At 28.8% G+C, this 12,477-nt stretch overlaps 1 protein-coding gene across 2 annotated transcripts; it reads left to right on the top strand.

Annotated features, from left to right (window-relative positions):
* The first annotated feature begins 6,000 nt into the window (after positions 1–6,000).
* LOC115707114 (amino acid transporter AVT1C) lies at positions 6,001–12,108 on the top strand. 2 transcript variants are annotated; one of them, XM_030634963.2, is made up of 12 exons: positions 6,001–6,320; positions 7,039–7,277; positions 7,802–8,142; positions 8,893–9,107; positions 9,211–9,234; positions 9,898–10,078; positions 10,167–10,386; positions 10,476–10,611; positions 11,143–11,311; positions 11,398–11,441; positions 11,547–11,609; positions 11,719–12,108. In XM_030634963.2, the coding sequence occupies exons 2-12, from the start codon at positions 7,045–7,047 to the stop codon at positions 11,815–11,817; spliced, it is 1,725 nt and encodes a 574-aa protein (XP_030490823.1). In that variant the 5' UTR covers positions 6,001–6,320; positions 7,039–7,044; the 3' UTR covers positions 11,818–12,108. The 2 variants fall into 2 exon arrangements, with proteins under 2 accessions (XP_030490823.1, XP_030490824.1); XM_030634964.2 differs by lacking the exon at positions 6,001–6,320 and adding an exon at positions 6,582–6,783.
* Positions 12,109–12,477: the final 369 nt, after the last annotated feature.

Genomic DNA, 12,477 nt, shown 5'->3' with positions numbered 1-12,477 from the left:
GGATCACTTCTTATTTATATATAATAAAATAAATCCAATTAAATCCAAAAAAAAAAAAACATCATTAAATAAAAACAAAAAAATGACTCAACATCAAATCTTCAATTACACAGCATGTAAATTACTCAACAACAAATCTTCAATTACTCAAACATCACATCTTTCAATTATAAAAAAAAAATGACTTTTTAGAAGGGAAAATATGGTTGTTTAATAGAGCTAAAACAATATGTTTCCAGTGTGAAATGACTCAACATCAAATCTTCAATTACACAGCATGTAAATTACTCAACATCAAATCTTCAACTACACGATACATGTAATTACTCAAACATCACATCTTTCAATTATAAAAAAAAAAATGACTTTTTAGGAGGGAAAATTTGGTTGTCTAATAGAGCTAAAACAATATGTTTCCAGTGTGATGAAAAATTAAAGCAACAATTTTGTTAATATCAAAGAGTTTGTAAAATCCGAAAGAGTTTGGGCACAAAGAAATGATGTTTCTTTTTCTTACTCTTTTTAGAATCAATATATGAATAATAATTTGAATTAATCTTATAATCTTAACTTTTTAATTCAATCAATAATTATTTGTCACGTAATTACTAAGTCTTTTCCCTTTAATTTTTCTTTTGTTGATGATGCTAATTTATTCATATTTTGATTTCTACAATTTTTGTGTTCAGACTATTAAGGTAGTGTTCTCCTAGGAGATCTAACGAGTTTCGCTCCTTCGCTAATGGCCTCTAAAAGTTCAAATTCCAATATTGTATAAATCTTCAATTTGTTCTATTTCTTATATTAACTGAAATTTCGCTACTTTTTTTTTTTAATTTACAACTTGATTGTTTATATCTTATTAGGGACATTCATGGAAATTAGGGTTTCTTTGAAATATACAATTAATGAGCATTACTTTTTGATCATAGTGTGTTTTCCATGGCTGAAAACCTCAATAATCTCTATCATTTGATATCAAATAAAATAAAATTATCATGAAGTATACATTATGGTTATTTAATGAGTAATTAGTATGTTGAAATTGTCAAGCTGATATTTAGAATTGTTTATAATTGAATTGCTTCTTTGTCAAAATTAATATTAAGTATATTTATATGTTTATAGGTTTATCTATTTTCTCTTAGATCAATCATGCTCATATAGCAAAAAAAATTATACTCATATAAACATGTTATTTTCATTTTGTAATTTAGATCTTCTTAGTCATTATTTAGTTCACTTAAACCTTTTCCGATTATGATAACTGAAGTTTTGTTTCTTTTAGGTACTCCATTACAAAGATATGTATTACATGTATTATTTATTTTTGACTATGAGGAGGTGGATTTCTTTATTGGGAAACATATAGCGTGACAAATTATTGTTCATATATTGAATAATGATTTTTGATTAATGGGATTCATATATATAACTGTGTATATTGAATTTTTTATTCAAATAATTATTTTTGATTTTTACGTGATTATTTATTGTTCATATATCTAGATCCTATTTGATTAAAGTTAAGATTATAAGATTAATTAATTTGTGATTTCTTCTTATACACATAATAATAATAATCTCACCGAATAACTAATAATATTTTTTCTTTAATTGTTAATTGTATAACTTTCAAATAACATAGAAAAAAATTAGCATAAAATTTAGTATACGTGCCTCGCACGTAGCTTTTTGCTAGTGTATATATATATAAAAATTAATGTTATTTATTTTAGATTAATTTAAATATATATAAATATTAATATTATTTGTTTTAGGTTAATTCAACTTATATCAATTTTAGATTAATTTAAATATATATAAATATTAATATATTATATGCAACATTATTATTTTTTTATTGTTATTTTTAATATTAGGAGTATATTCACTTTTAATATTCTTAAACTTTATATTTATTTTTCTTAAATTTTTAAAACTTTAAATATTATTTTTTAAAAAAAAAATTAAAAATTAATAAGTGGTTTCTTTTAATTTATAAAATTTTAAAAATACACATAATAAAAATAAAAATTAAAAATATGACTAAGTATATGTGTAATGAACGTAACAATGACTTAGTATATATAGTTTAGTATATATAGTTATGAAATCAAAGGTTTAAATCTCAATATTTATACTTTACTTTTCTTTTTTGGAAGCATTTACACTTTACATTTTACAAAAAATTGGTTATATTCAATTTGAATCCTTACCAATAAGATTTGTCTTTAGTACCTTAACCATATTGGGAATGCATATGCTTAACGAATCAGTTTATTTTTCACATAAATTAATATCTAACATAAATACTAATTTTCTATAACATAATTAATTTCACATATTGAGTATAGAATACTTACACAGATATTGCATAGCGAATATGACTCCTTCCGTTCAGTGATCTAACTCTTGGTTATTTCTATTGCTCAATAATAACCAGTGGTGGACTCAAGATTTAAGTTGAGGGGAACGTATCTTTTTTTTGTAAGTGAGAGGGGGCATACCATTTTTTTTCTACATGATATAACATGTTAAAAATTAATGAAAACTTGTATTTCTATCATATCGATTAAATGATTCTCTATAGACAGTTTATAATAAATAGGAACTAAAATTATCATTATACCCTTTAATTATATTTTATCTAAAACACTTAGTTGGTATAATGATATTTCAGTAAACTAATTTAATTGCTAAATGAGCGGTCTATCATTAAATACTTCAACCAAGTTCAAAGGAAACTGTCGCTTTACTTCTAACTTAGAAGTTATAAATGTCTAAATCTATGACTTATACTTCCACTCAATTATACTGAGTTCTCGAGATGTAAGTATGGGTTAGACCTTAGGGTAAGATGGTAACGAATAAGTCAAAGAACTTGAATAACACGATTAGCTTAAAGCTTAATTATGTCAGGATTCAGGTTTAATTAATCTATGATAAACTAAGTGATATTGACTAAGAATAAATACAAAAGTAAGATTATCATATTTGTTTTTCTATTAATATCGATACAATCCAATATAAACTTATATATCCAATTCAAGCCTATTTTACCAATGCCTTGGAAAAGTCATATCACTTTTTTATGGTGCAAATAGATTGCATCATCGATTATCATGTCAATGTAAATTCAGAGTATTGATAAATCTTAGGAGTAAAATATTTGAATCATATAATTATAATACTTTTTAACTCTGATGACATCATAATAATTGTGAATAATTACATATTCTAGATTTTAAAGAATTTAAATATTAAACATATAATCACGTAAAATAAAATGTGTGAATCAATTAATTGACTCTATCATAAAAGATTTTTTATTTTCTTTATTGAATAAATAAATGAGATTACGTAGAATGGTGTTATTTAGGACATAAAACCTAACAAATCATTGAAGCCAAATCTTTCTTACTTTTTTTTTAATTTTAAATTATAATTAACACTATAAAAATACAAGTTTGTATCAATTTTTAATAAACTTTTTTAGCATATTATATTATGTATAAAATAAAGTACGTCCCTTTTCTTACAAGCAAAAGTTAAAGGTGGCTGATGATGACAAAGTCGAGATTAAAAAGGCAAGGGTTGCCTAATTATAAGACTCTTTCATGACCACCATTTTCACAATTTGACAGATCGACTAGGACATATTAGGTATTCGACACCAAATAAGAAGAAGTTTGTGCTAAAATCGTCGTTCAAGAGAAAGATGAGCTCGTTGTTGAAGGAGAAGCAGAGGAAGAGTCTCTAGATCAAGGCTCTGCCCTTCTATCTGAAGAACAAATAACCCACCTGCCCGATAAAAATTTGAGCGTGAAACATGCCATTGATGAGCCATCTCGCAAGGAGAAGAAGTCCATATGGAATTGGAAGCCATTGAAGGCACTTTCTCATATCCGAAACCACATATTCAACTGTTGTTTTTCTCTTCAAGTTCATTCAATAGAAGGGTTGCCTTTGAATTTTGACGAAGTTAGTCTTTGTGTGCACTGGAAGAGGAGGGATGGGGATTCAGTTGCTCGACCTGTGAAGGTTTCTCAAGGCTTGTTGGAGTTTGAAGAGAGGTTGATTATTACTTGCTCCGTCTATATGAGTAGGAGCAGACCCCATCATTCGACAAAGTATGGTAATGGCAGATTAAGAAGAAGAAGAAGTTGGGTTGGGGGTTCTGGCCTCTTTCGAGAAGAAATAGAAAGAAAATAAAAGACAAAGGAAAAAGAAAAAGAAAAAGAAAAAGAGAAAAAAAAATCTAATTTTTTTATATAATTTTTAAATTATTTTTATTATATTAAAAATTAAAATTACATAGACCACTAAAATTTTATCACGTGTACTCTTGTGTACACGTAGGCAGTCCACCATGGTACTTAATTGAGAGTTTTAGACGGAAGTATAAAGAGCAAAACAGAATGTGAGTTTGGTAGGTTTTGTCGTCAAAAAATCAGTTTTGGTGGTTAAGTGTTAACCACATAAAGTTCAGGTGATTTTGCTGCCAATATCCAATTTTTAAAATACCAAAAATACTATGTTGCATACTTGATGGATCAATTGAGATATTATAAAATCAATACTAACCTACTAAGTCTTCCTCTTCAGATCTCTAAAATAAAAGTAAATGAATTGATTATTAATCGTATATATAATTACGATGAGACAATACATATTTATAATTAAGATAATACATAATCGATAGTGCAATACTAATCTATTAAGTCTTCCTCCTTAGATCTCTAAAATAAAAGCAAATGAACTGATCATTAACTATATACAATTATAATGAGACAATATGTATTTATAGAATTAGTAAAGACCCTCATCAAAAACTTAAGCTAACTAGAATTCACACACATAATAACCCATAAAATATAAAGCACTAAACTATATGGCTAAAATGATAAAAATTAGAGTAATTTACAGCAAAACTCTCCCAACTATCAATTTACTTGCAAAAAACCATCCAACCTCATATTTTGGTGGAAAAACCCTCCAAAGTACTGTTTCGTTTACATTTTTAAGGTGTCGTCTGTCCAGCCTCGTTAAGTCCTAATTTTGTCCACGTGTCACTGACAAGTCACTAAAAAATCAACCTATGTGGCCATATTTTACAAAATAAAAATAAAAACTTTAAGAGTAATTTGCGGCAAAACCCTTAACTATCAATTTACTTGCAAAAAACCATAAAAAAAACTTTAAGGTTGGATGGTTTTTTGCAAGTAAATTGATAGTTAGGGGAGTTTTGCCGCAAATTACTCTTAAATTTTTTATTTTTATTTTAATTTTTATTTTGTAAAATATAGCCACGTAGGATAATTTTTTAGTGACCTGTCATTGACACATGGGCAAAATTAGAACTTAACGAGGCTGGACAGAAGACACCTTAAAAATGTAAACGAAATAGTATTTTGAAGGGTTTTCCCACCAAAATATGAGTTTGGATGGTTTTTTACAAGTAAATTGATAATTGAGGGGGTTTTGCCGCAAATTACTCTAAAAATTATTCGTCAACCCATATTTTAACAAAACAATTAAAGTTTAGTTTGTTATTATTTGTTCATTAGGTGAGATTTGTTAAGGGATGGATCTATAAAGTATAGACCCCTTTTAAAAGATTCATTGTAAAAAAAATTTTATACTTTTACATGTATTGGCCCCATCAAAATTTTGGTTGGCTCCGCCATTGTTGTGAACTTAGACTACCATTGTGATTTGATGCAGAATCTTCATGATAATTCAATAGAAAACTATTTTTTGATTTATTTTTTCTAAAAATTAAAAGAAAAAAAAATCAAATATGATTTCTGGAACATTATTTACCATAAATAAAGTACAATAAGCTCAGCAATATTGGCAGCATTATTAACATCATGGCATCAAGTAAGTGAACTGTGTTTCCCTTATTTTATTTAATTAATATTTGCTGGATAACCAATCACAATACATTTATATAAAATAAATAAATTAAAATAAAATAAAAACAGAGTTCGATCGAGCTTATTATATATACCCAACCCAACCCAACCACAAATTTACAGAACAAAAGTTTCAGACTCAACTTGAATCTCCTTGTTATATATTTATACTATATATTCAATGATATATATATATATATGGTGATAGTAATAGTACACGTGTAGAGAAGTGACGATATTGCAGGACCTTTATACGTTGAGCTAACTTTTCTCAGTTTTGTTCTTCTTTTACTGGGTCTGAATCAACAAAAAAAACAAGAGATTTTTTTTTATTATTATTATCTATTATTATTATTATTCTCTTCAGCTTTTAGGGGATTCTTTCTTCGAGAATAAAAGGTAAAACTAACCATAAATATTTTGTTTTTTTGTATGTGTAGTTAAGTCTGATTATTTTGTTTTTGAGAATTTTAAGTCTCTGATTTATTTTTATTTTTATTTCTTGGTATTTGAGAAATCAGAGGAAAAAAAAAAGAGTCTTAATTTGGAAAACGTGTAATCTGATAATGTTTTCAATAATCTTCCATTTCAAAAAAAAAAAAAAGATAATATTTACCATAATCCTAAATTAAATAGGAGTACCCCATTAAGATTTGAATTTTAATATAATCTTTTTCGTTTAGAAAATTGTAAAATTTGATTTGTACTAATCCCACCTTAATTAGGATTCGTAAACTATTATAAATATGAATGAGTTTCAAAAGAAAAATTCTCACTTGTATTCACTGCTATTAGAGATTATTTTCCAAAAGTGTTTTCCTGTATTTTCTGGTCAACCAAACAGAAACAGAGTTCGAATCTTGTTAGTTTTTCACTCTATTTTCCTTCTCTCTTTCTCTTTTTAATATTTTTTTTTTTTCTGTATTTAGTGTTGGACTGTTATGATGATATTAGCATAATTAGCACACACCATCACGTGAAAATTTCTTTATATTTTCGTAAAAATTAATAAACACGAAATATTTATTATTATTATATATATATTTATTTATTTATTTGCTTGAGACCCTTGAATGTGGTCACGGTCAAGATTGAAAGGTTAAATTTATATTTGCAGAAAAAGATGAACAACTCGCTTGATGAACATAGTTTTTATATTGAGAGTGATGAAGATGAAGAAAAGGAGTTAAACGAAGGTGAAAGAGGAGAAGATTATGAGGATGAGAAAGGGTTACTCAAAGGTCAAGAAGACGAAGAAAATAACTCAGACTCAGATTGTTCTGATTCCTCGGCTGAAGATCAGAACCATGATCGACCAGGCTCATACAATAATACCGCATGGCCTCAAAGTTATAGGTACAATATTTCATCTTCTTTTATTTCACTTTACAATCTTGTGAACACAGTTTCCATCCATTAAGGATGAACCTCTAAAAACTGAGATTCCAACTTTATGTAAGAATTAATGGACACAAATCATAGTTGTTCTGAATATAATTTTTAATAAACCAATTACCCCTCTTATCATTTGATTTTTAATCATTTATGTTTTTGTTGCTTTTCAAAAATCATATCACATTATTTTTTAAATTGGCAAGCATTATTTTATTTAAGTATATACTACGATTGGGCTACTGATTAAAAGAAACTACAAGTGGCAGATAATCCAAGATGAATTATATATTGATTTGGGTAGCTTTCATACACATATGATTCATTTCATTTATGTGTCTTTTACTTAATTGTTTAATTTTGATGAAATGTCTCCAACCACTCAATTGGACCTACAATGTGAATGTTCTGAACTTTAATTATTGACTTGTTAAACAAAGATTGACTTGGTTTTTTTTTTTTTGATTCTATCTTTTTGGTGGTTTTAGGCAATCCATTGATCTTTATAGTAGTGTACCATCTCCAAATCTTGGGTTTCTTGGGACTCCTAATTCATTCTCAAGATTAGGAAGTTCTTTTCTGTCGTCTTCGCTTACAAGAAGGCACACTCCTGATTCATTGTTACCTTTGACGAGACCATTTTTAGAAGATGAGCAACGGCAACAGCTACCGCCACAACCACCTCACAGGCATAGCTCTCACCTTCTCCCTCCTGCTATTCCTCCATCAAGAAGGTCTTCCATAAGGAGAGATGAAAAATCATTTACTAAAGTCTCACATGAGCTCCCTATCTCTCGCAACAGCTCATTTGCACAAACTGTGGCAAATGGTAAGTAACTTATGAGTTTCTTTTTTCCCTATGATAACAAAACAAAAATTGAAATTTCCAATATTTAATAAATATAAGGTTTCACCTAGTGGCAAATAAAGCCAATCATGTAGGACCCTGTGCTTCTTATTGTTGCCCAATCATATTAATATGTCTATTTCTCCCATCTATTTCAGCCTTAGTAGACCACTTTTCCTGGCCATTCATTGTTTACTATGTTGGCCCCTCTCAAACACACAAGTTGAAACAAGTTGGTAGTCCTAGTATATATTTATTAAAAAGAATAACATGTTATTACTTTGGTCTCTATAAATTAGTTTGAGGCTGGTAAAAATACTAGATTTGTTTATCTTTAAATTTGGTTGAGTATAGAGTATGTCTCCTTATCTGCATTATCATTTCAAACTTTGCATTTTCTATTTAGGAGCTTCCAAACAAACTTAGCATGAATTATCATGTGGTGTATCTTAGACTTCTACTCTCTTATTGCACATGGTGCACATGGAGACACTTAACTAACCAACAAAAATACATCTGTTTCTATATGACTAAGCTGTTTTGGCTTCTTTATCAATCCTTAAATATACATATAAATATCTAGGCCTGCCAGGCTTCTGACAGTGTATACATATCATATATTGTCAAATTAATATAAATTCTGATTTGATTAAAAAATCATATTAGAATGAGTAATAATATGAAGAGTTGGAATCATATTTAGACATGGTAATAACTAATTCAATTATGCAGGAATAAATGTGTTGTGTGGAGTTGGAATCTTGTCAACTCCTTATGCAGTCCAACAAGGAGGGTGGCTTGGACTTGTTATTTTGTTTGTGTTTTCGGCGCTTTCTTACTACACTGGCGTGCTTCTGGCTCGTTGCTTAGATAGCGAGCCAGGACTCGAGACTTACCCGGATATTGGCCAAGCTGCTTTTGGCACTCCTGGTCGAATTATCATTTCGGTTAGTCTACCTACCCTTCAAAGTTCAAATTCATTTCTTCTTAATTTCTGAGTTCAAGTTGAGTTTTGATATGCTTATATGCTTATTGGTTTTGTCTTTGCAGATAATACTATACGTGGAGTTATATGTAAGTTCATCTCCTCTGTCTTTTATTTTAAATGTATTATGTAAATGATTTTGTTACATGAAAAGTAATAATTTATTGGGGAAACACAAGAGATAAGGAAGATTCCTTTGGGGCCACCTTTTATATTCATGAATCTTCATTGGATTCTTTGACTGTGAGATTTGGCTTGCAAATAACTTTAATCTCTACTTTTTGTTTTAAGTTTTGATCTTAAGAGGCTACAACATCTTTGAGTAGTGCACTAGTGACATAGGAGTAGGACCAAGAGAGAAAATGGCTAATTAGTAATGTTTATTAACTAGAAAATGGCTAGAAAGTAGTGCTATCTTTTTATTGGTTATGACTCTGCCTAATTCTCCTACTAATTAAAGTTATTTTAATGAGCCAATGACTTTTTCCCAAATTACCATTGTAGTCATATGCACATTGTTTTAAGACAAATACTAAAGGGCACCAGTGTCAATATCGCTATTGGTCCAACTAATTATTGGATCCCATATAATTTAATATAATAGATTTTAGGGAATATCGCTAGTCAATCACAACACGACATGTCGAGAAGGTGCTAGGCACCACTGGTGCCTAATAGCAATGCACTTGTTTTAATATTATTATACTAGTGCAACACTCAAAATGTTTCCTTTAACCCTCTCATTTTTGTAGGCATGCTGTATTGAATACATAATCCTAGAGAGTGATAATTTGTCTTCACTATTTCCAAGTGCACAACTAAACATTGGTGGGTTCCTAATAGGCGCACGCCTTCTCTTTGCATTGATCACAACTCTTGCTGTTCTCCCTACAGTATGGCTTCGAGACCTCACTGTTCTAAGCTACATTTCTGGTAAGTCAAACTCTAACAAAAAGTCAACAAACTAATATATTAACCTTACTTTAGAAAACAATCTTAATCATGCAATTTCTGTGATCAGCTGGCGGAGTTGTGGCATCAGTAATGGTAGTACTATGCTTGTTTTGGGTTGGTACAGTCGACGGAATCGGTTTCGTGAACAAAGGGACAGCACTTAACCTTGGAACTCTTCCTGTGGCAATTGGTCTTTATGGCTATTGTTACTCAGGACATGCAGTTTTTCCAAACATATATACTTCAATGCAAAAAAGAAGCCAATTCCCTTTAGTTCTCTTGACCTGGTAACACTATATATTCTCTTCTCTTTTCAAATTTTCATGTAATTTGATAATAGTAATTAAACTTTTTCTCTATTGATTTATTCTTGTAGTTTCGGTATATGCACTTTGATGTATGCTGGAGTAGCTGTTATGGGATATAAAATGTTTGGGGATGCCACTCTTTCCCAATTTACACTTAATATGCCTAGTGAATTTGTGGCCACCAAGATCGCTGTATGGACTACGGTATGATCAATTTGGACTTTGATTAGTGATATTTTAAATATTTTATTGTTAGGAATAGTTGAAGTAAATATATATATAGCATACATATAATTACTAGGCATTTTTGCTCTTCGAACTTTGATATGTACCAAATCATGCTCCCTGAACTTTTAAGGTTGTTAAAAATACTCCCTGAACTAATAAGCTTGTTGGAATTAAAAACTTTTGTTCAATTTTAGTAAAAAAAATGTTTAACGTGGATGAAAGTTCAAGGAGTATGATTTGGTAAATATCAAAGTTCGAGAGGTATGATTTGGTAGATTTCAAAGTTTGGGGAGTATGGTTTAGTACATAAACAATCACTGAAATAGTAAAATTAAATGAAATTAGACAAAAATCTTTAAATCTAACAATATCAATAGTTTAGGAAGAATTTTTAACGGCCTGAAAAGTTCAAAGAACATAATTCGGTACATGTTAAAGTTTAGGAGGCAAAAATCCTAATTAATCTAATTACTAATAACAGTGTTTTATTTTCTTTTAATTTTACAGGTTGTGAATCCATTTACTAAGTATGCATTGACCATAACTCCAGTAGCAATGAGTTTGGAGGAACTTCTTCCATCAAGTCAATCCAAGTCTCGTCACATTTATTCTATCCTTATTAGAACTGGATTGGTTATCTCAACTTTGATAGTGGCTCTCTCAATTCCATTTTTTGGTAACTCAATCAATCTCTCATTCTCTTATCTTAAATTTCAACATTTTCCTATTTCAAAGTTTTAATTTCTGAAACTTGATTAACAGGCCTAGTAATGTCACTCATTGGATCTTTTCTGACAATGCTTGTGGTAAGTTCCTCTTCACACAACTCAATTACTCATCCTACTAAATTTGATTTGCTCATTAACATAATTTACAATGCAAATTACAATTTTCCCTTTTTCTTTTTCCAGACATTGATACTTCCTTGTGTTTGTTACCTAAGCATTTTGAGAGGAAGAATAACTAAAGTCCAGGTTAGTACATATTTTTATTTGAGTATTCCATGACAAATATTTTTCACTAATAAACATTAATCTTTGTATCATAACTCTTATTTTGATTATTTGATTGTGGTTTTGCCAGGGAGCAATGTGCATTGTTGTGATTACAGTAGGTGTGGTGTCATCAAGCTTTGGAACCTATTCAGCTCTTTCTAGAATTATTGACAATTTGAGCAGTTGAATCTACTTCACCACATTATGGAGTCTATATTTTTTCTAAACATAGTATTTGTTGTTAGATATTTGTTTTTGTTTTCTTAGCCATTCACTAATTTTTAGCCAATTTTTGTTTTTATAACTTTCTCCGGCTTGTTCACCCCTATTAAATTTTTGAGTAGCTTAGTATTTATGAAAAAGTTTATTTATAGTTTTTTTTATTTTGTTGGGGTTTGAAGTATTATAATAATATAAGTAAATTTGTAAATTGCTTATAAAACATATATAGTGCTATGCAAAGAAATTTTTAGTTTAACTGTGTTTTTTGGTTTTTTACGTTAATTTTAATAGAATATCTCAATTATTTGACAAAATATTTTTTTATTAATTTTATAATATTATAAAAATATTAAAATATTGTATAACATATACATTGAAGTAACAATGAAATTTTTGATGTATAAAATTCATTTGACTATTAAGCGTAACATTAAATTAATTATTGGATTTGAATATATCATCAACAAATTAACAAATGTATAAATGCCGTAGCTATTGATTTTAGTATTTCCCTTCATTTTAGGTTGAATAATGGAGTGCTAATACCTAATTTTTATTGGGAGATGTATGACTAATAGTCATTGATTGATATAATTTGCCACATGTTCATTTGAATTAGAAATTT

Source organism: Cannabis sativa, chromosome 1 (assembly GCF_029168945.1).
Source record: "Cannabis sativa cultivar Pink pepper isolate KNU-18-1 chromosome 1, ASM2916894v1, whole genome shotgun sequence".
In the NCBI taxonomy this organism is placed as follows: domain Eukaryota; kingdom Viridiplantae; phylum Streptophyta; class Magnoliopsida; order Rosales; family Cannabaceae; genus Cannabis; species Cannabis sativa.
Note: the sequence above shows the minus strand (reverse complement) of the source record. Positions and strands in the feature narration are given on the sequence as shown.

Coding starts and splice junctions, on each gene's coding strand:
- LOC115707114 (XM_030634963.2), top strand. CDS start 7,045: ATGAACAACTCGCTTGATGAACATAGTTTTTATATTGAGAGTGATGAA. Junction 9,108..9,210: donor CTGGTCGAATTATCATTTCG/GTTAGTCTACCT, acceptor TTGTCTTTGCAG/ATAATACTATACGTGGAGTT. Junction 11,442..11,546: donor CTTTTCTGACAATGCTTGTG/GTAAGTTCCTCT, acceptor TTCTTTTTCCAG/ACATTGATACTTCCTTGTGT.